At 56.6% G+C, this 21,639-nt stretch overlaps 3 protein-coding genes across 3 annotated transcripts; all 3 read right to left on the reverse strand.

Moving 5' to 3' along the window:
- Window positions 1–4,738: 4,738 nt before the first annotated feature.
- LOC149526063 (olfactory receptor 51I1-like) lies at window positions 4,739–5,674 on the reverse strand. The gene has a single exon (XM_089770163.1). The coding sequence runs from the start codon at window positions 5,672–5,674 to the stop codon at window positions 4,739–4,741; it is 936 nt and encodes a 311-aa protein (XP_089626289.1).
- A 7,594-nt stretch (window positions 5,675–13,268) lies between these two features.
- On the reverse strand, window positions 13,269–14,207 carry LOC149526064 (olfactory receptor 51I1-like). Its single transcript, XM_089777087.1, has one exon. It carries the CDS (start codon window positions 14,205–14,207, stop codon window positions 13,269–13,271), a length of 939 nt encoding a protein of 312 aa, XP_089633213.1.
- Window positions 14,208–20,257: 6,050 nt separating this feature from the next.
- LOC149526065 (olfactory receptor 51I1-like) lies at window positions 20,258–21,193 on the reverse strand. The gene has a single exon (XM_089770202.1). The coding sequence runs from the start codon at window positions 21,191–21,193 to the stop codon at window positions 20,258–20,260; it is 936 nt and encodes a 311-aa protein (XP_089626328.1).
- Window positions 21,194–21,639: the final 446 nt, after the last annotated feature.

Consider the following 21,639-nt stretch of genomic DNA (forward strand, 5'->3'; position numbering starts at 1 on the left):
GCCTGGTTTCCTGCCTGGGGGTGACGGGGCTTTGCTGGGCACCCGGCGTTTGGGCTCCTCTGTCCCGAGGAGACTTGCCTGGAACCGACTGGCCAGCGAGGGGCAGAATTTGCCCAGCACAGACGAGAAAAGGAAACGTTTGACGCTTTGTGGGGCTGGTCTCTGCCTGGACTCTCCCCACAGAGGGGTCAGAGAATCACCCCCCGTCTCTCCGCGCAGCCGACTCACCGGGTGGGCAGGACAATGATCTTCAGTGGAAGGAACAAGCCCCCGGGCCCGGCTGCCTGGAGCGCAGGCTGCAGCCTGCCAGGCACCGGGAGTATTTATCCAGCATCCTGGCAGCAGCACCGGGGACTCCCCCCCGCCCCTGGGACACGGCGGAGGCTGAGGTGTGACCAGGGGCTAATCAGGCACAGACGCCTCGTACAGCAGCAAGAGCTAATTGCCCCTGGCCTGGAGCCTGCCCAGGGACAGAGGCCTGGCCGGCGTGTGCCCAGGGATCCCAGGCAGCCAGCCGAGGGCACTTCTTGTATGCAGCAGGTCACCTGGCCAGAGGCCAATCTGTGTTCCCTGCTGGCTGCTCTCAGGTGACAGCCCCCATTCTTTGGGTGTGTCCATAGCCCATTGAGAGCCATTGTTCCACAGGGCCTCGGTAATTAGCATGTCCACAGGCTCGGCCCTGCCCAGTACTCAACCACATGCAGGGAAATATTCAGTATCCATACAAGTACATGCTAATAATTGCACACACAGACATTATACAAACACATGAACAGCGTACACAGGGTTATCAGGTAATAAGTTTCTATTCAATACCTCACATGGCCCCCTTCTATACCATTTTTGGAGCCAACACCCCCACCTATGGGTGCATCAGTGCTCTGGCTGCTCCCCTCAAGATCCAGCAACGTGACAGGGCCCTGGGCTGGGGCCCGTGAAAGAGGGCAGGCACGGGCCCCCCTACTCTCACGTCCCGGCAATAACGGTTGAACCAAGCACCCGGCGACGGGGGAGAGCCAACGGCGGGTACTGAGGACCTACCCCAGGTGGGGGGGAACACGAGTGGGGCAGCTACGCACACGTCTGGCTGAGTGGGGCTGGCTCACCACTCGTACAGCGAGGCAGGATTTTAGCCTTTCCAAACTCCAATGGGGAACCAGACAGAGATGCCTGCGTGTCATTTAGGGACCCAGCCTTCTGCATCACATTTAGCTGAAACATGCCCCTCTCTCAGGGTATGTCTACACTGCCACCCTAGTTCGAACTAGGGTAGCTGTGTAGACATACCCCCAGACACAGCAGCGTGGCCTAAGGGACATGGCGTTAGAATGGGCTTCAGGGGACACAGAGACTAGACCTAGATCTGCCACAGTCTGAGTGTGTGACCTTGGGTGAGTCACTTCAGCTTCCCATGCCTCAGTGTCCCCATCTATAAAATGGGGCTCACACTCTGCCCTCGTTAGGTGCTCGCCTTGTGATCTGCTGGCGAAAGGGGCCATGTAAGAGCTCAGGGTTGTTAATCGTTAGGTCTGGCGGCCTGTGCCCTACAGAAATCCTGCTTCTGGCCTGGTTATGAAAGGGAGAAACCCGCAAGCCAGGCAAGGGTGAGCAGAGACTGAAATCTGGCCATGGCTGCTTCACCAAAGATGTGTCCAGGTGTGGGCCGGAGAATTCTGCCTTTGCGAGAGTCCCACCGGCTCCCCGGACCAGGAATACTTGCCGGCATCCCATCTGGAGCCATCTTTAAACATCAGCGCCCACCGGTCTGCACCGTCCCTTGGATCCTCCCCAGTGCAACAGGCCGGAGCCCACACGGCCCGTGGGAACAATGAGTGTGAGGGGGCGGGCAGAGATGGGTCGGGGGGGACGTGTAGGGTCCGGTACTCCCCCTCCTCCCTGAGGTGGTGGGAGTGGGCAGCGCACGGGGCCGAGGCGGGACCAGAGCGGGAGGGTGAGACTGGAGCCTCTTGTGTCAAATCAGACTGGGAGAGCACCTGGCTGCCGCCTGTCCGGACTCGGCTTTTGGGGTCAGCAGCCAATGAGGCAGAGCCTCCCCCCACCCCACCCCACAGGCTGCCCCTAGTGCCCCTCCCCAGCCTGGCTCCCTCCCAGGCACCGGGCTACGCTGCACAGAGCAGGGATCGGGGCGGCTCCGACCTCCTTCCCGCCCCGTCTGGCTGCCAGGGAGAGCAGCTGAATGCGCCGGGGGGCTGGTGCAGCGGGAGGGCAGAGCTCCTCCCCACGGCAGGACCCCTGGGAGGGCACGGGAGCCCCAGGCTGGGCGCAGGGTGCGGAGGGGACAGGTGGGAGGGTCACACGTCCCCCCGGGAGCTTGTGTCCCCTCAGGGTGGGAAGGGCCCTGCCATGGATGTGGGAGGGGAGCCCACAAGGAGTCCCAGAGACCAGGCAGGGGTGGCCGGACCGGCACCTTGCAGACCTTGGGTCACAGGGGAGGGACTGTCTGTGTCTGGCCTTGGCCCTGAGCGCCCTGCGTGTGTGTGGCAGAGGGCAATTCCAGCAGCGTGTGTGTGTGTGTGTGTGTGTGTGCGTGTGTGTGCGCCCAGTAGAGGGGAATCCCAAAAGCTCCCATGGTGTGTGTGTGTGTGTGTGTGTGTGTGTGTGTGTGTGTGTGTGTGCGCGCGCAGTAGAGGGGAATCCCAAAAGCACCCATGGTGTGTGCGTGTGTGTGTGTGTGTGTGTGTGTGCGCGCAGTAGAGGGGAATCCCAAAAGCACCCATGGTGTGTGCGTGTGTGTGTGTGTGTGTGTGTGCAGTAGAGGGGAATCCCAAAAGCACCCATGGTGTGTGTGTGTGTGTGTGTGTGTGTGTGTGTGTGTGTGTGCGCGCGCAGTAGAGGGGAATCCCAAAAGCACCCATGGTGTGTGCGTGTGTGTGTGTGTGTCTGTGTGTGTGTGCAGTAGAGGGGAATCCCAAAAGCACCCATGGTGTTTGTGTATGTGTGAGCGCCCTGTGGGTGTGCAGCAGAGGGGAATCCCAGCACCACCCATGGTGTTTGTGTATGTGTGTGTGCGGCAGAGGGGAATCCCAGTGGCACCCGTAGGGGGGGTGTGAGTGGCCGGGAGGGTCCCCGGCGTCTGGGGCACTCTGGGATGGGGATGTCCCCTCACTGGCCCTGTCCCAGGCCCACCTCAGAGAAGGGCTGAGCAGGCGACCGTAGGGATTCGCTGCCTGTGGCAATGGGGCCTCCCCAGCGCCTGATGCCCAGCACACGGAAAGGGAAACAGCCGGGCCGTGCAGCCCCCTGCGGGCTGGGAGCTGGCCCGTTCCAGGGTGTGTAGCGGCTCACACCCCATTGTTGGTGCTGGTGTTTAATGACGGTGCCGCTGCCCTCCTTCGGCCCGAGCTGCTGGGCAGTGAGACGTGCACACACCGGAGCAGACACACCTCGCACCAACACACACACAAACACACACAGGAGCAAGCGAGAGACCCTGCTACAGTCACAAAGTGTCACTGGTAGAGCAGAACCGTGCTCCCTGGGCTCCCTGTCCTGTGCCCTGCGTCTCCGGCAAAGAAACTGCCCCAAAACCTCCCCGTGCCCAGCTCTCCAGAGGCACCGCTAGCTCCTCCATTAAACCTTTCTAGCCCCCTGAGCTCCGTGTGAGCCAGGGGCCAGTGCGGGGCCAGAGAGAGGCCCTGGCAGTGCATCCCTGGGCAGGGCTGCGCTCTCACACCCCATCAGCCAGGCTGGACATCCCTGCTGGCTCGTGCCTCCCACCCTCCCTTGGATCTGCACCAGGGCAGCGCCCAAGAGGCCCGCAGGGCTTGGCACTGGCCTGCCAGCTCTCCAGCATGCTGAGCCTGCAGGGGAGCGGGGTCCCGTGTTCATCCTTCCGCACGGAGCAGCCCCAGTCAGGCCCTGAGAGCTGTGTCATTAACACCGGGGGGAGGTGAGATGGCAGCCGGCCAGGGGCAGACGGAAAGTCACGGAGGAGCAGCTCTGAGCTGACGCCCGAGCTGCTGGAGGAAATCCCACGTACGATCAGCTGCTGGAACGGCTCTCGAGGTCGTGTGTCGGGTTTGCATGGCTTTTATTTATCAGTCATTTGCAATCTCCCCTCGCTCCAGCGACCGAGTGTGCAGCTGTGATACAGAGGACATTCTCACTTGCCACCGTCTTCCTCACACAAAGAATTGTGCATAAAGAATAAATTAGAGACAAAACATCTCCCAGAAGGCCACAGTTCACCCACCTCATCTCAGAGTTGGTGTCGTCTCTTTTTGCATGATCAACCAGACACCTGACACACAAGGAATGTCCTACCTATGAAAGGGGACTAGAGATTTTGGTGGCTTCAGTGTGTAGGTGCCCAAACCGAGATGTCTTCATGTGCCAGTTCTCGGAGAACCAAAATCCAGCCCTTTAAAAAACCAGGTCCTGTGCAGTATCTTCAGTGAGATGCCCCAGAACAGAAGATCCCCGAATTATTAGTGACTTCAGTATCTTGAAAACATCCATCCATCCATCAACCCATTTCTCCCAGCCAGCCAGCCAGCCATCCCTCCATCCAGCTATCTCTCATCCATCACCCTACTTCTCCCATCCATCCCTCCCTCCCTTCCTCCCTCATCCATCACCCTATTTCTCCTATCCATCCATTCATCCGTTCATCTGTCCATCCATCCATCCATCCATCCATCCTATTTCTCCCATCTACCCATCCATCCATGTATTTACAAACCAAAGAGAGGTACATTAGAAACCATCCCACACCCAGTTACCTAGAGAACATTTTGAGGATGCATTTTCGAATCTCCTTGGTTTTTATAGTATAAATGATGGGGTTTAACACAGGGGGTACGAAGAGGTAAAAAGTGGACATTAGGGCATGGACCACGTGAGGGGTGTTCCTGCCATACCTGTGTATGACAGAGACTGCGATCATTGGAATGAAGTAGATTAGCACAGCACAGACATGGGAGACGCAGGTGTTTAGGACCTTCAGGCGTTCCCGCCCAGAGGCTATATTGAAGATGGTCGTCACAATTACAACGTAGGAGATGGAAATAAGCGACAGGTCTATTCCGCAGACAAGGAGAACAGCAAATAAGCCATAGATATTATTGACTGAGATATCCGCACACGCCAGCTTCATCACGTCAGGGTGCAGACAGTAGGCGTGGGAGAGGGCATTGGAGTGACAGAACGGCAAGCGTTTAATGAGAAAGGGAACTGGAAACATCACGCTGAAGTTTCTAACCACAACAGCCAACCCGATTCTCACAATCCTGGGGTGGGTCAGGATGGCCGCGTAGCGCAGCGGGTTACAGATGGCCACCAAGCGATCGAACGCCATGGCCACTAAAATCGCAGATTCCATGTGGGAAAAAAAGTGAATGAAAGCCATCTGGGCCAGACAGGCATCGAAAGCGATGTCTGTGAAATGGAAGAGGAAGGGGCCGAGCACGGTGGGCAGGGTTGACAGAGACATCCCGAGGTCGTTGACTGCCAACATGCAAAGGAACAGATACATGGGCTGGTGGAGACGCCGGTCTGCCCAGACAATGCAGAGAACAAGGCAATTCCCCACCATGGCAGTGACGTATAACACAAGGAAGGGGATAGCGATCCAGTGGTAAGCCGCCTCCTTGCCTGGGAACCCGGTCAGCTGGAACGTCGCAGGGTGGAAGCTGGTGCTATTGAAACCCACCATGCTGAGCAGTGGCTGTCCCGGCCAGCTCCCAACCCCTGTGTCAATGCAAAATGAACCTGTGAGTTCCCTTGCGATCAGGGGAGAGACGTGCAGTTCTACACTGATTTGCCGAATCCCAACACACAAGAGCCCTCTCTTGCCGGCCTGGGGCTGCTCTCACAGGTATCAGTGGGGACTGTTTGGAAGGAGCCGGAGGAGCCAGGCTCCAGGAACTCAGGGGCATCTCTCCCCAGAAATGGAGCTCCCTTTAGTTGCTGATTTCCAGCCCTAGCTCATTTCAAAGGAACCAGGGATCCTGCCCCCCGCAGCTCTGCTGCCCGCAGCTCCAGAGCGATCGCTAGGGAGGAAGTTGATACCTTGGCCCCACACTAGTCACAGTCAGGCCAGACCTGAGGTCACATTGTTACCGGCCGGGAGATTGAACTCCTGGAAGGGCCAGAAAAGTGTCCCTGAGCTCTGCAGGGCCCGGGCACTTGCTGGCCCTCTCAGGCGCATGGAGCGCAGCGGGAGTACAGATTTCTCACGGCCCATGGGACGGGCCCAGGCGCAGGGGCACATCAGCACGGACGGGGGACGAGACAGGCCCAGCGACGCGCACTCACAAGGCCCAGGCTGAGCAGAGTTCAGGGGGCTGGACGGCAGGTCAGTTTGTCCCGCTGGCTCCGGTGGCGCTAGGAGCTGGGGTTCGATTCCCTGCACCTGTAGGCAGGTCCCTGCCAGCTCTCACCCAGCCAGAGCACAGGGCACCAGAGGGAGAATGGGGGCAGGGCTGAGCCGTGCCGGGTACAAACCGACCTGCCCCTGTGACTCTGGCCTGGACACGGATCAGCCCTGCCTCTGTGACCGGCCAGAGCGAGCCCAGAGACCCTGCCATGGAGACGCGCCCGGCTTGCTGGGAGCTAGTCTGTCTCTGCGAGCGCTGGCCAGGGACGGGCCCAGCTCCTAGTGTGGGAACCCGAGGGAGCCAGAGTGAAGCCGGGGGAGAAGCCAGCGGCAGGAGGCGGAGATGGGAAGGAAGAAGCCGGTGGGGAATGTGCTGGCCTGTGTGTCTCTTCCCTGGGCACTCCTGGGTTTTACTGCCCCTTGCAGCAGGGTGTGAGCGCGTGAGTGTGAGCGAGCGTCCCTGTGTCTCTGTGTGTTTCTGCATCACACTTTGTCTGCGTGAGTCTTAGCGTGGCAGTGTCAGGGTGAGTGAATGTGTGTCTGTGTGAGTGTCAGTCTGTGTCTGTTTCTCTGTTTGTGTCAGTGTCGATATGAGTGACTGAGTGTGTGTGTGTCTGTCTGTCTGGGTGTAACAAGCTGAGATGTTCCCAGAGAGGGGAGGTGCAGTCGGGGCAGCAGGCAGAGGCGCCGGGCTGGGGGGTAGCAGGGAACACCAGGGAGAACAATGAGAGCTGGATGAGATTCCCCACTCCTGCCATGTCCCAGTGCCCCCAAAACCACCCACCCCCTGCACCAACCCCCCCAGCAGTGGGCAGAGGAACCCTGGCCAGCAGCCCTGGGACAAATCCCTCCTCTCAGGACAGAGCCCGGGACAAGGCAGAGCAGAGATGGTCTCAGCTTTGAAAGACTCATTGGAAAAATCCCCCCCCCCCACCCCTTTCCCTGGTTCTCTGCCCGGGCGTGACGGGAGCTTTGCTGCGCACGCTGGCGAGGGGGCTGTCTGTCCATAAGGAAAATCGTCCAGAACCACTAGCAAGCAATGGGCAGAATTAGAGAAGCTTTGTGGGGCTGGTCTCTGCCCTGGACTCTCCCCACAGAGGGGTCAGAGAATCACCCCCCGTCTCTCCGCGCAGCCGACTCACCGGGTGGGCAGGACAATGATCTTCAGTGGAAGGAACAAGCCCCCGGGCCCGGCTGCCTGGAGCGCAGGCTGCAGCCTGCCAGGCACCGGGAGTATTTATCCAGCATCCTGGCAGCAGCGCCGGGGACTCCTGCCGCCCCTGGGACACAGGCGGAGGCTGAGGTGTGACCAGGGGCTAATCAGGCACAGATGCCTCGTACAGCAGCAAGAGCTAATTGCCCCCTGGCCTGGAGCCTGCCCAGGGATATAGACAGGGCCAGCGTGAGTCCGACCCAGGGTCCATCTAGCCCAGGATCCATCCTCTGCCAGGGGCCAAGGCCTGGTGCTTCACAGGGAATGAGCAGAACCGGAGAATTGATCTAGTTCATTATTGACTTCGTCCAGTCCCAGCTCTGGCCCTCAGAGTCAGCAGCACCCGGAGCAGGCGGGGGCCTCCCTGGCTAATCGCCTTCCCTGGATACGTCCCACAGGGTCATTTCTGAACGTGTGATAACCCAGTCAAGCTTTGGCCTGTGCATCAGGCCCTTCAAGCCAAAAGCCTGGAGCAAAAGCTGTCATCTCACCTCTGCCCTGAGTCTCCCTCCCTGCCGGGCAGGGCAGTGGGTGGCACCTGCCCTCCCACCAGCCTGAATCCTCCCTGCTCTGGAGAAACCAGTACAGCGTGTGAGGGGTTTACTTCAGGGCCCCTTGCCAGTCACTTCCCAGCTCTGGGCCACTGCCAACCATGGCCAGATTTCAGTCTCTGCTCACCCTTGCCTGGCTTGGGGGTTTCTCCCTTTCATAACCAGGCCAGAAGCAGGATTTCTGTAGGGCACAGGCTGCCAGACCTAACGATTAACAATCCTGAGCTCTTACATGGCCCCTTTCGCCAGCAGATCACAAGGCGAGCACCTAACGAGGGCAGAGTGTGAGCCCTATTTTATAGATGGGGACACTGAGGCATGGAAAGGTGAAGTGACTCACCCAAGGTCACAACTCAGACTGTGGCAGAACTAGGTCTAGTCTCTGTGTCCCCTGAAGCCCATTCTAACGCCATGTCCCTTAGGCCATGCTGCTGTCTCTGGGGGTATGTCTACACAGCCACCCTAGTTCGAACTGCTGAGCAGCAAAGGGGAACACAAGGAAGAGTCCTCGGCATCTGCTTTGTAAAACTGGCAGCCTCAGCCACCTCTGAAATTGGCTATAGGCCGAAGCCAGTGGATGCGAACCACACACACCTCCCGGCATAACGACCCCGTCTCAGCTCTGGCCATCCACAGCAGTTAGAAATGTCGCCCCTTGGGATGACGTCTCTGGTAGGAAGAAGAGAACGGAGAAGCAGGAAGAAACGGGTGTTGCCTGACTTCAGGGAGACACGCAATGAGCGTGTGCGGTGGGACGGACGGACACCCGCGGTCCCTGCTGTGCGCAAGGGATTCCGCTGGCAGATGTGACAAAGCGTGTGGCCTCCCCCAGTCACAGAACTTGGTGATCCATGGCTACTAGGACTGTGCTGTCCGTCCCCCCTCACCCAGCCCTGCCATACTAGGCACTGAGCACACCACAGAGTCTGTGCGGCAGAACGGACGTCAGCTCAGACCAGCGAGTTCTCTGTTTTACAGGTGTGTTTCCTTCCTGCTATTTCCCGTTTATATTCAGCAAGGGCGGTGCGTGGAAGGCTGGGTTGGAGAGCAAAGCCCCAGTCCCGTCGCTTCTGTCCAAGCCTCTGCCCCTTGGCTGTGTCTACACTCGCGGCTTCTTGTGCGAGTAATATGCAAATGAGGCTAAGCGTGGAATATCGCCGAGCCTCATTTGCATACCTAATGAGCCACCATTTTTTTCAGAAGAGGCTCTTGCGCAAGAAGGAGCATCTACACGGCCCCTTCTTGTGCAAGAAAACCCCTCTTGTGCAACGCCGTTACACCTATTACTTTTCAGGAAGAACGGCATTGCACAAGAGGGGTTTTCTTGCTCAAGAAGGGGCCGTGTAGATGCTACTTCTGGCGCAAGAGCCTCTTCGGAAAAAAATGGGGGCTCATTAGGTATGCAAATGAGGCTCCGCGATATTCCACGCGTAGCCTCATTTGCATATGACTCACGCAAGAAGCCGCGAGTGTAGACGCAGCCCTTCTGTGCCGACTGCAGCCCAGCCCTCCTGCCCACGCAGAGTAGAGGGAAATTACATCCCTTGCCAACGTCACCTGCTGCCCATGGAGTCAGATCGCAGCCAGCAAGTGTCAGGTGCTGCTCACAGACACTGGACCCACAGTCCTTCCCCCAAAGGCTTTGGTCTCCTTTTACATCTAAGACGGCAATTTAAAGATGTAGAAGGAAATTGCAGAACTTTTTGCAGGCCACTCGCTTTACACCATTTTAATTACGCAGGTTGTGACAGGGTACGGTAACAAAAGACCCCTTGGGGCTCTTCCCTCTCGTGTCGATTATGCCACTGACAGCGCCACCTTGCTCTCTGGGGCTCCCCGTCTGTGATGGGGGGGTCACAGATGACCCCTCGGGGGGCCTCTCAGAGTGCTGCCACGCCACTGCCACTCACCTGCTCGCTGTCTGGGGCTCCTCACTGCCCGGTCCTGCTGGGCCAGCTCCTCTGGTCTCCCCCAGCCAAGGCCCCAAGCTGAGGTCCCTGCCCCCACCGAGAAGCAGTACAGACTGACCCACTTCAGGTCCAAGGTGAGTGCAGTTTGGGGCCCAGGCTCCTGAGAGAGCACCCCCCAGATGGGATCAGACCCCAACGAATTAGGGGTTTTAACACTATATTGTGCACACTGGTTGTCCCCCTCTGCTCCCCGAGGTAACAACTACACTGGGTTTGATAGAAAGTAAAAGTGATTTTATTAAGTACAAGCAGTAGGACTGAAGTGGTGATAAGTGAGAACAGGCAGAGCAAAGTAGGTTACAAATCAAAAGACACAAAACCACTTGGCTAATTCTCCACTGAAACCTCAGTACAAACTCTTCAAACTCACCCTAGAACCACTTTTCCAGCTGCCCCTCCAAACCAGGGCTGTCTCCGCCACCCTGGGGTCACAGGCTCCTTCCTTCAGGTGCAGCCCAGCCAAAAGACCAAGGCCTCTCCTTTCCTATTCCGTTTGTTAAGGAATCGAGGCCACTCTCTCCCAACCACTGCTAGGATGTAAGGACAAAAGAGATTGTTCAACAGTTGCTCATCAAGACCTTGAAGGTAACACCCTCCATGTCTCTCATTCACACATTTGAAATGCACAAAGTATTCCCACTCAAGAAGGCTAATTTTGCACACAAAATTGATACCGACATCAAAGTAAGGTAAACAGAACCAGCAGATTGTGACGTGAAGATTAATGGGTTACACAACATAATTTGCTCAAAGCACTTTTGATTTATGTATATTCATGTCCATAAATCCATTTCATAAAGCATGGGGGGTGTCCATCACGCCACCATCATTGTTCTGCTGGGCCAGATATTCTGATCTCCCCCAGACGAGGCACAGAATTGGAGTAACCAGACTCCCAAAGAGCAATGCGGACTCTCAAGCTCTTCAGCCCTAGGAGAATGCAATGCCAGGGTAAAGTATGCATGAAATTTCCAAAGAGATCACGTCCCCACATAAGTCCGTAGTTCCCTGAGTAAAAGTTTTACACAAAGGAAACTCATGAGGGTCTTTGCCCTCTTTATCAATGAAAGTGAAAGCACCCAGACAAAAATCATTTACTAAGCTCAAAAGAAAACACATAGCTAGTGCTAATTCACTAAAAAACACCCTATATTGTAAGCAAGACCACCCACAATGGTATCTTGACAGAATCCTTCAGCATGCTCTCAGGAGTGTGACAAGGGTGCCTGTTGTCACCTTTCCTGTTCTTGATCACAATGAATGACCATCAACGGGGCATGTAGTGGACACTTTTCAAACAGCTAAAGGACGTTGATTTTGCTGACAATATCTCCCTCTTTTCACACCAACATGAAAGCATGGAAGAAAAGGTCCCAACACTAGAAAAAAACTGCCTCAATGTTTGGACTGAGCATTTAACAAGGGGAAGATCAAGACAATGAGTCCAACCAGTCCAACAACAACACCATCACACTGAGAGGGGATGACCTGGAAGATGTGAGCAGTTCATCTTCTTGGGGAGTATTAAGGGCAGCGATGGAGGAACACACAAGGATATCAATGCTAGGACAGAGAAAGCAGCAGCTGCATTCAAGACTCTTCATCCCATAGGGTATGTCTACACTAGCTCGTTAGTTCGAGCTAGGTAGGCAATTGAGGGCAGCCGGAGTTGCAAATGAAGCCCAGGATTTAAATATCCCGGGCTTTATTTTCATGTTCCCGGGTGCCGCCATTTTGAAAACCCCCTTAGTCCGAACTAACTGCCCGCGGTTAGACGAGGAGTAACAGTTAATTCGAACGAAGGAGTCAGTTCGAATTAACGTTTAACTGCCGCGTCTAGCCGTGGGCAGTTAGTTCGGACTAAGGGGGATTTCAAAATGGCAGCGTCTGGGAACATGCAAATGAAGCCTGGGATATTTAAATCCTGGGCTTCATTTGCAACTCCGGTTGCTCTCAATTGCCTACCTAGCTCGAACTCATGAGCTAGTGTAGACATACCCGTATGGAGTTCACAAATCCTATCTGTGAACATGAAACTGCAGATCTTCAACACAAATGTGAAGAGTGTGCTCTTGTATGGATGTGAGACCTTGCATACTAAAAAGTCTTCAAACCACAAGCTACAGACATTCATAAAGAGATGCCTGAGTTACATCCTTCACATCAAATGGCAAGACTTTGTCACAAACGAGGAGCTTTGGAACAGAGCAGGACAAGAACCACTTGAGATTCAAATCAAGAGAAAAAAGTGGGGATGGCTAGGCCACACTCTGAGAAAACCATCATCCAGCATAGTCTGTCAAGCTCTCACATGGAACCCACAAGGAAAATGCAAAAGAGGTAGACCTCGGACAATGTGGAGAAGATCTACTGAGACTGAAGGACAGCAACAACGGGGGTATTCCTGGAGTCAGCTAGAAGTTTTATCTCAAGACAGAATGAAGTGGAGGAGACTTGTAGATGATCTATGCTCTACTCGGGGTACAACGGTTTAAGAAGAAGATTGTAAGCAGATTCTTTTCCTAAAGAGCTATACTTGATCTAGGCATAATCTTCAGGACAAAGATGATATTTTACTCTGACCTGGATTCCCTCTTTGTACTCTTCAAGGATTGTCTTGACCAGCCAAAGACAAAGGGCTTCCCCTTGCTTGAATAGTCTTCTCCCCAAGGTGGGGATCTTTTGTTCTATATTCTCTCTTCCATGAAAACTACCTGGGTCAAAAAATGGAATCCCAGTTCCAGGTGGCACAGTCACATGTCTTATTAGTCCAATCACCTTTGGACTTACAAGACAAACAAGGTTGTTTACAAGTTGCTAAGTTGATCATCCAATCATCCAGGTTTCCGGAGCACCAGTAACGGCTCTCATTAGCACATTAAATCATAAAGTCATATACTTCATATTTCTATCTTTACATACAAGAATGATACATGCACCAAAATAGGATATACAAATGAAGCGGTCTGTAACATTAGCATTGATAGGTTACATGAGGTATTTTCTTTAAAGCATCTCCAACTTATGCATATTCATATTCATAAGCCAATTTTCATGCAGACTGGACAGGAACTATCATGCAGATATGTTATTGTTGGAGAGTTTAAAATGTTCTTCAGAAAGATTGAACACTCATCAAACAAAGCACAGAAAACTTACCCAATAACAACTTTACTGACACAACTGTCAGTTCACTTTCAGCCTCTAGGGAAGTGTCGCAAAATCCCCTTGTGAATCTCTTTCATTTTCACACTGTAAACGATTGGGTTTAGCACAGGAGGGACAAAGATATAGACATAGGACATAAGAATATGCACAAGAAGAGGGGCATTTTTCCAAAACCTGTGGATAATGGGGACAGCAAGTGTTGGGACATAGAAGAGTAGGACGGCGCAGATGTGGGAGATGCAGGTGTTCAGGGCCGTGAGGCGCTGCTCATGGGATGCAACATTTAAAACAGTCCTCAGAATCATGATATAAGAGAGGGTGATGAACAGTGAGTCCAAGCCGTATGTGATGAGAATGGCAAATAGTCCACAGATGTTATTGAGGGTGGTGTCTGCACATGCCAGCCTCATCATGTCTGAGTGCAAGCAGTAGGCGTGGGACAGCACGTTGCTTTTGCAGACTGGCAGCCTCTTAATCAGAAAGGGGAAAGGGAAGAGCATGCTGGTACATTTAACCACAATGACCAGCCCGATTCCCACGATCCTGGGGTGGGTCAGGATGGCCGCGTAGCGCAGCGGGTTACAGATGGCCACCAAGCGATCGAACGCCATGGCCAGTAAAATCCCCGACTCCATGAAGGAAAAGAATTGAATGAAAAACATCTGGACCAGACAGCCGTTGAAAGCGATGTCTGTGAAATAGAAGCAGAAGGTGCCGAGCACAGTGGGCAGGGTTGACAGAGCCATCCCGAGGTCGCTGATTGCCAACATGCAAAGGAACAGATACATGGGCTGGTGGAGACGCCGGTCTGCCCAGACAATGCAGAGAACAAGGCAATTCCCCACCATGGCAGTGACGTATAACACAACGAAGGGGATGGCGATCCAGTGGTAAGCCGCCTCCTGGCCTGGGAACCCGGTCAGCTGGAACGTCGCAGGCTGGAAGCTGGTGCTATTGAAACCCACCATGACCAGCCAGCTGCAAACTCCTGTGTACATGCAAAACGAATCCATGAGTTTCCCTGCGACCAGGTGACAGGGGAGGGATGTGCAGTTCTACATTGATTTGCCGAATCCCAACACACAAGAGCCCTCTCTTGCCGGCCTGGGGCTGCTCTCACAGGTATCAGTGGGGACTGTTTGGAAGGAGCCGGAGGAGCCAGGCTCCAGGAACTCAGGGCCATCGCTCCGCAGAAATGGAGCTCGCTTTAGTAGCTGGTTTCCAGCAGTAGCTCATTTAAGGGAAGCAAGAGATTCTGCCCCCCGCAGCTCTGCTGCCCACCGCTCCAGAACCTTTTGAGGAAGAGGCTGTAGCCATTAAGCTCCCATTGTTTCCAGCAGGGAGAACTCCCCCTTGGACTGACCTGGAATGCCCAATGGGGCCTGCGTGTCCCTGAGCTCTGCAGGGTGCTGTGAATTGCCGGCCCTCCTGGGCATGTGCAGTGCGGGGAGAGTACAGATTTCTCATGGCCCATGGGACGGGCCCAGGTCCAGGGGCACATCAGCACGGCACGGACGGGGAACGAAACTGGCCCAATGACGAGCACTCACAAGGCCCAGGCTGAGTAGGGCTGTGGGGTTCAGGGGGCCGGACGGTAGGTCAGTCGGAGCAGGATTTGTCCATATGGCTCCAGCTGCAGAAAGAGCTGGATTGTCATTCCCATCACCTGCAGGCAGACTCCTGCCAGCTCTCACCGAGCCGGAGCATTGGAGGAGATGCAGTCAGGGCAGCAGGCAGAGGCGCCGGGCTGGGGGGTAGCAGGGAACACCAGGGAGAGCAATGAGAGCTGGATGAGATTCCCCACTCCTGCCATGGCCCGGTGCCCCCAGAGCCACCCACCTCCTGCACCAACCAACCCCAAAACACGGGCCAGCGGCAATTGGACAAATATCTAGTATACAACAGAGCTCAGGGACGTGGACTCTCACCCAGAGCAGAGGAGATCTTGGCCTTCAAAGACTTATGTACAAAAATCCACTCCAGCCCGATCCCCTGCTGCCTGGGTTGCTGCCTCGGCATGACAGAGATTTGCTGAGCACCTGGCGTTTGTGCCCTTCTGTCCCAAGAGGATTTGCCAGGAACCAACTGACTGGTGAGGGGCAGAATTTGCCCAGCAAAGATAAGAGAATAGAAACATATTACGCTTTGTGGGGCTCGTCTTTCCCCTGGAGTCTCCCCACAGAGGTGCCAGGGAATCACCCCCCGTCTCTCCACGCAGCCGACTCACCGGGTGGGCAGGACAATGATCTTCAGTGGAAGGAACAAGCCCCCGGGCCCGGCTGCCTGGAGCGCAGGCTGCAGCCTGCCAGGCACCGGGAGTATTTGTCCAGCATCCTGGCAGCAGCACCGGGGACTCCCCCCGCCCCTGGGACACAGGCGGAGGCTGAGGTGTGACCAGGGGCTAATCAGGCACAGACGCCTCGTACAGCAGCAAGAGCTAATTGCCCCCTGGCCTGGAGCCTGCCCAGGAACAGAGGCCTGGCCGGCGTGTGCCCAGGGATCCCAGCCAGCCCTGAACAGCCCCTGTGACGCCTTCCTGGTTACCCCGTCGCCAACAGCACTGTCCCCCCGAGCAGCCCGCGTCTGGCACCCTCCCGAGCCCAGGGCCATGGGATGGGCGCACGGCAGCTCTGACTCGTCCCTAAGGAGCGTGACAGTCCCAAGGCCTCGGGCACGGTACCCCCCAGGTTCGTGAATATTTCACAGTTTGCCCCGACACACGTGTCCAGCCACTTGCCGGGGTGAACCGGCCACAGAGCCCCCTGCTGGAGGCTTCTGGCCTTGCCACACTGGCCCAGCAAACCACAGACTGAGACCCCCCCGGGGAGATGGAATAGGGCCAAGGAAGCGTCCAATCAGGGCCCAGCAAACCAGGTAAAAGGAAGCTGCTGAGGCACAGAGAGGCAGTTCCTCCTTGGAGCTCCAGGGGCTCAGCCTTGGCAGGGGGCTGGGTTGCAGGGGGGCCGCCGTAGCAGGGCGTGCGGACACATGCACTCGGCCAAGGGGGCTGCTCGCCTCAGGGGAGTGACCCCCCGTTACCACCCAGTTCTTATAAACGACACCAATGTCTATGTTGCACACGGTTCTTCCCGCCGCAGTGCGGCCCCTGTACCACCGCCACCTCCCAGCTGAGAGGCGGGGGAGGGGCCAGAGCGGAGCGCCAGCCGGCGCGCCGAGACTGGGCGGAGCTACATGTCAGCCGCGATGTGCGCGGCAGGCGATGTCACGGCGGGAGGACGGCGGCGCAGCATTTTAAACCCGGGAGGGAGGCAGGAAAGGGAACGCCCGGGGAGGAGAGGACGCCCGGGGAGGAGAGGACGCCCAGGGAGGAAGGAGGATGCCCGGGGAGGAAGGAAGATGCCCGGGAGGGAAAACACCCGGGAAGGGAGTCACACGGCGGGGGCCGGTCCCACGGGGCGGCAGTAGGACCAGAGAGAGACTGGGGGGCAGGAAGTAGCCCAGGGCGGGGCTTGGAGTTGGTGAGCCGGTGAGTTGTGGGCATTAGCCTGGCCGGCTGGGCAGGTTCCAGCGAACCTGTCCTTAGGGACCTGGGCTGGGGCCCGTGAGAGAGGGCAGGCCCGGGCCCCCCTACTCCCACGTCCCGGCAATAACGGTTGAACCAAGCGCCCGACGACGGGGGAGAGCCAACGGCGGGTACTGAGGACCTACCCCAGGTGGGGGGGAACACGAGTGGGGCAGCTACGCACACGTCTGGCTGAGTGGGGCTGGCTCACCACTCGTACAGCGAGGCAGGATTTTAGCCTTTCCAAACTCCAATGGGGAACCAGACAGAGACGCCTGCGTGTCATTTAGGGACCCAGCCTTCTGCATCACATTTAGCTGAAACATGCCCCTCTCTCAGGGTATGTCTACACTGCCACCCTAGTTCGAACTAGGGTAGCTGTGTAGACATACCCCCAGAGACAGCAGCGTGGCCTAAGGGACATGGCATTAGAATGGGCTTCAGGGGACACAGAGACTAGACCTAGTTCTGCCACAGTCTGAGTGTGTGACCTTGGGTGAGTCACTTCAGCTTCCCATGCCTCAGTGTCCCCATCTATAAAATGGGGCTCACACTCTGCCCTCATTAGGTGCTCGCCTTGTGATCTGCTGGCGAAAGGGGCCATGTAAGAGCTCAGGGTTGTTAATCGTTAGGTCTGGTGGCCTGTGCCCTACAGAAATCCTGCTTCTGGCCTGGTTATGAAAGGGAGAAACCCCCAAGCCAGGCAAGGGTGAGCAGAGACTGAAATCTGGCCATGGCTGCTTCACCAAAGATGTGTCCAGATGTGGGCCGGAGAATTCTGCCTTTGCGAGAGTCCCACCGGCTCCCCGGACCAGGAATACTTGCCGGCATCCCATCTGGAGCCATCTTTAAACATCAGCGCCCACCGGTCTGCACCGTCCCTTGGATTCTCCCCAGTGCAACAGGCCGGAGCCCACACGGCCCGTGGGAACAATGAGTGTGAGGGGGCGGGCAGAGATGGGTCGGGGGGGACGTGTAGGGTCCGGTACTCCCCCTCCTCCCTGAGGTGGTGGGAGTGGGCAGCGCACGGGGCCGAGGCGGGACCAGAGCGGGAGGGTGAGACTGGAGCCTCTTGTGTCAAATCAGACTGGGAGAGCACCTGGCTGCTGCCTGTCCGGACTCGGCTTTTGGGGTCAGCAGCCAATGAGGCAGAGCCTCCCCCCACCCCACCCCACAGGCTGCCCCTAGTGCCCCTCCCCAGCCTGGCTCCCTCCCAGGCACCGGGCTACGCTGCACAGAGCAGGGACCGGGGCGGCTCCGACCCCCTTCCCACCCCGTCTGGCTGCCAGGGAGAGCAGCCGAATGCGTCGGGGGGCTGGTGCAGCGGGAGGGCAGAGCTTCTCCCCACGGCAGGACCCCTGGGAGGGCACGGGAGCCCCAGGCCGGGCGCAGGGTGCGGAGGGGACAGGTGGGAGGGTCACACGTCCCCCTGGGAGCTTGTGTCCCCTCAGGGTGGGAAGGGCCCTGCCATGGATATGGGAGGGGAGCCCACAAGGAGTCCCAGAGACCAGGCAGGGGTGGCTTGGCTGGCAGCTTGCAGACCTTGGGTCACAGGGGAGGGACTGTCTGTGTCTGGCCTTGGCCCTGAGCGCCCTGCGTGTGTGCGGCAGAGGGCAATTCCAGCAGCGTGTGTGTGTGTGTGTGTGTGTGTGTGTGTGTGTGTGTGTGTGCGCGCGCAGTAGAGGGGAATCCCAAAAGCACCCATGGTGTGTGTGTGTGTGTGAGCGCCCTGTGGGTGTGCAGCAGAGGGGAATCTCAGCACCACCCATGGTGTTTGTGTATGTGTGTGTGCGGCAGAGGGGAATCCCAGTGGCACCCGTAGGGGGGGTGTGAGTGGCCGGGAGGGTCCCCGGCGTCTGGGGCACTCTGGGATGGGGATGTCCCCTCACTGGCCCTGTCCCAGGCCCACCTCAGAGAAGGGCTGAGCAGGCCGCCGTAGGGATTCGCTGCCTGTGGCAATGGAGCCTCCCCAGCGCCTGATGCCCAGCACACGGAAAAGAAAAGATCCAGGCCGTGCAGCCCCCTGCGGGCTGGGAGCTGGCCCGTTCCATGGATGTTTAGCGGCTCACACCCCAATGTTGGTGCTGGTGTTTAATGACGGTGCCGCTGCCCTCCCTCGGCCCGAGCTGCTGGGCAGTGAGACGCGCACACACCGGAGCAGACACACCTCGCGCCAACACACACACACACACACACACACACACACACACACACACACATACACACACACAGGAGCAAGCAAGAGAGAGACCCTGCTACAGTCACAAAGCGTCACTGGTAGACAGAACCCTGCTCCCTGGGCTCCCTGTCCTGTGCCCTGAGTCTCCGGCAAAGAAACTGCCCCAAAACCTCTCCGTGCCCAGCTCTCCAGAGGCACCGCTAGCTCCTCCCTTAAACCTTTCTAGCCCCCTGAGCTCTGTGTGAGCCAGGGGCCAGTGCGGGGCCAGAGAGCGGCCCTGGCAGTGCGACCCCGGGCAGGGCTGCGCTCTCACACCCCCTCAGCCAGGCTGGACATCCCCGCTGGCTCGTGCCTTCCGCCCTCCCTTGGATCTGCACCAGGGCAGCGCCCAACGGGCCCGCAGGGCTTGCCAGCTCTCCAGCACGCTGAGCCTGCCGGGGAGCGGGGCCCCATGTTCATCCTTCCGCACGGAGCAGCCACTGTCTGGCCCTGAGAGCTGTGTCATTAACACCGGGGGGAGGTGAGATGGCAGCCGGCCAGGGGCAGACGGAAAGTCACGGAGGAGCAACTCTGAGCTGACGCCCGAGCTGCTGGAGGAAATCCCACATATGATCAGGTGCTGGAACGGCTCTCAAGGTCGTGTGTCGGGTTTGCATGGCTTTTATTTATCAGTCATTTGCAATCTCCCCTCGCTCCAGCGACCGAGTGTGCAGCTGTGATACAGAGGACATTCACGCTGGGCACCGTCTGCCTCACACAAAGAATTGTGCATAAAGAACGAATGAACTAGAGACAAAACATCTCCCAGAAGGCCACAGTTCACCCACCTCATCTCAGAGTTGGTGTCATCTCTTTTTGCATGATCAACCAGACACCTGACACACAAGGAATGTCCTACATAGGAAAGGGGACTAGAGATTTTGGTGTCTTCAGTGTGTAGATGCCCAAACAGAGATGTCTTCATGTGCCAGTTCTCGGAGAACCAAAATCCAGCCCTTTAAAAAACCAGGTCCTGTGCAGTATCTTCAGTGAGATGCCCCGGAATAGAAACCCCCCCAAATCATTAGTGACTTCAGTATCTTGAAAACATCCATCCATCCATCAGCCCATTTCTTTCATCCAGCCAGCCATCTCCCATCCATCCATCCCTCCCTCCCTCCCTTCCTCCCTCATCCATCACCCTATTTCTCCTATCCATCCATTCATCCGTGCATCCGTCCATCCATCCGTCCATCCATCCTATTTCTCCCATCTACCCATCCATCCATGTACTTACAAACCAAAGAGAGGTACATTAGAAACCATCCCACACCCAGTTACCTAGAGAACATTTTGAGGATGCATTTTCGAATCTCCTTGGTTTTTATAGTATAAATGATGGGGTTTAACACAGGGGGTACGAAGAGGTAAAAAGTGGACATTAGGGCATGGACCACGTGAGGGGTATTCCTGCCATACCTGTGTATGACAGAGACTGCGATCATTGGAATGAAGTAGATTAGCACAGCACAGACATGGGAGACGCAGGTGTTCAGGGCCTTGAGGCGTTCCCGCCCAGAGGCTATATTGAAGATGGTCATCACAATTACAACGTAGGAGATGGAAATAAGCGACAGGTCTACTCCGAAGACAAGGAGAACAGCAAATAAGCCATAGATATTATTGACTGAGATATCCGCACATGCCAGCTTCATCACGTCAGGGTGCAGACAGTAGGCGTGGGAGAGGGCATTGGAGCGACAGAACGGCAAGCGTTTAATGAGAAAGGGAACAGGAAACACCACGCTGAAGTTTCTAACCACAACAGCCAGCCCGATTCCCATGATCCTGGGGCGGGTCAAGATGGCTGCGTAGCGCAGCGGGTTACAGATGGCCACCAAGCGATCGAACGCCATGGCCAGTAAAATCCCCGACTCCATGTGGGAAAACAAGTGAATGAAAAACATCTGGGCCAGGCAGGCGTGGAAAGCGATGTCTGTGGAGTGGAAGCAGAAGGTTCCGAGCACGGTGGGCAGGGTTGACAGAGACAAACCGAGATCGTTGACTGACAACATGCAAAGGAACAGATACATGGGCTGGTGGAGACGCCGGTCTGCCCAGACAATGCAGAGAACAAGGCAATTCCCCACCATGGCAGTGACGTATAACACAACGAAGGGGACGGCGATCCAGTGGTAAGCCGCCTCCTGGCCTGGGAACCCGGCCAGCTGGAACGTCGCAGGGTGGAAGCTGGTGCTATTGAAACCCACCATGCTGAGCAGTCGCTGTCCCGGCCAGCTCCCAACTCCTGTGTAAATGCAAAATGAACCTGTGAGTTCCCCTGGGACGAGGGGAGGGACGTGCAGTTCTATATTGATTTGCCGCATCCCAACACACAAGAGCCCTCTCTTGCCGGCCTGGGGCTGCTCTCACAGGTATCAGTGGGGACTGTTTGGAAGGAGCCGGAGGAGCCAGGCTCCAGGAACTCAGGGGCATCTCTCCCCAGAAATGGAGCTCCCTTTAGTTGCTGATTTCCAGCCCTAGCTCATTTCAAAGGAACCAGGGATCCTGCCCCCCGCAGCTCTGCTGCCCACCGCTCCAGAGCCATCGCTAGGGAGGAAGTTGATACCTTGGCCCCACACTAGTCACAGTCAGGCCAGACCTGAGGTCACATTGTTACCGGCCGGGAGATTGAACTCCTGGAAGGGCCAGAAAAGTG

Source organism: Pelodiscus sinensis, chromosome 1 (genome assembly GCF_052426305.1).
Source record: "Pelodiscus sinensis isolate ZL-2025 chromosome 1, ASM5242630v1, whole genome shotgun sequence".
Classification (NCBI taxonomy): domain Eukaryota; kingdom Metazoa; phylum Chordata; order Testudines; family Trionychidae; genus Pelodiscus; species Pelodiscus sinensis.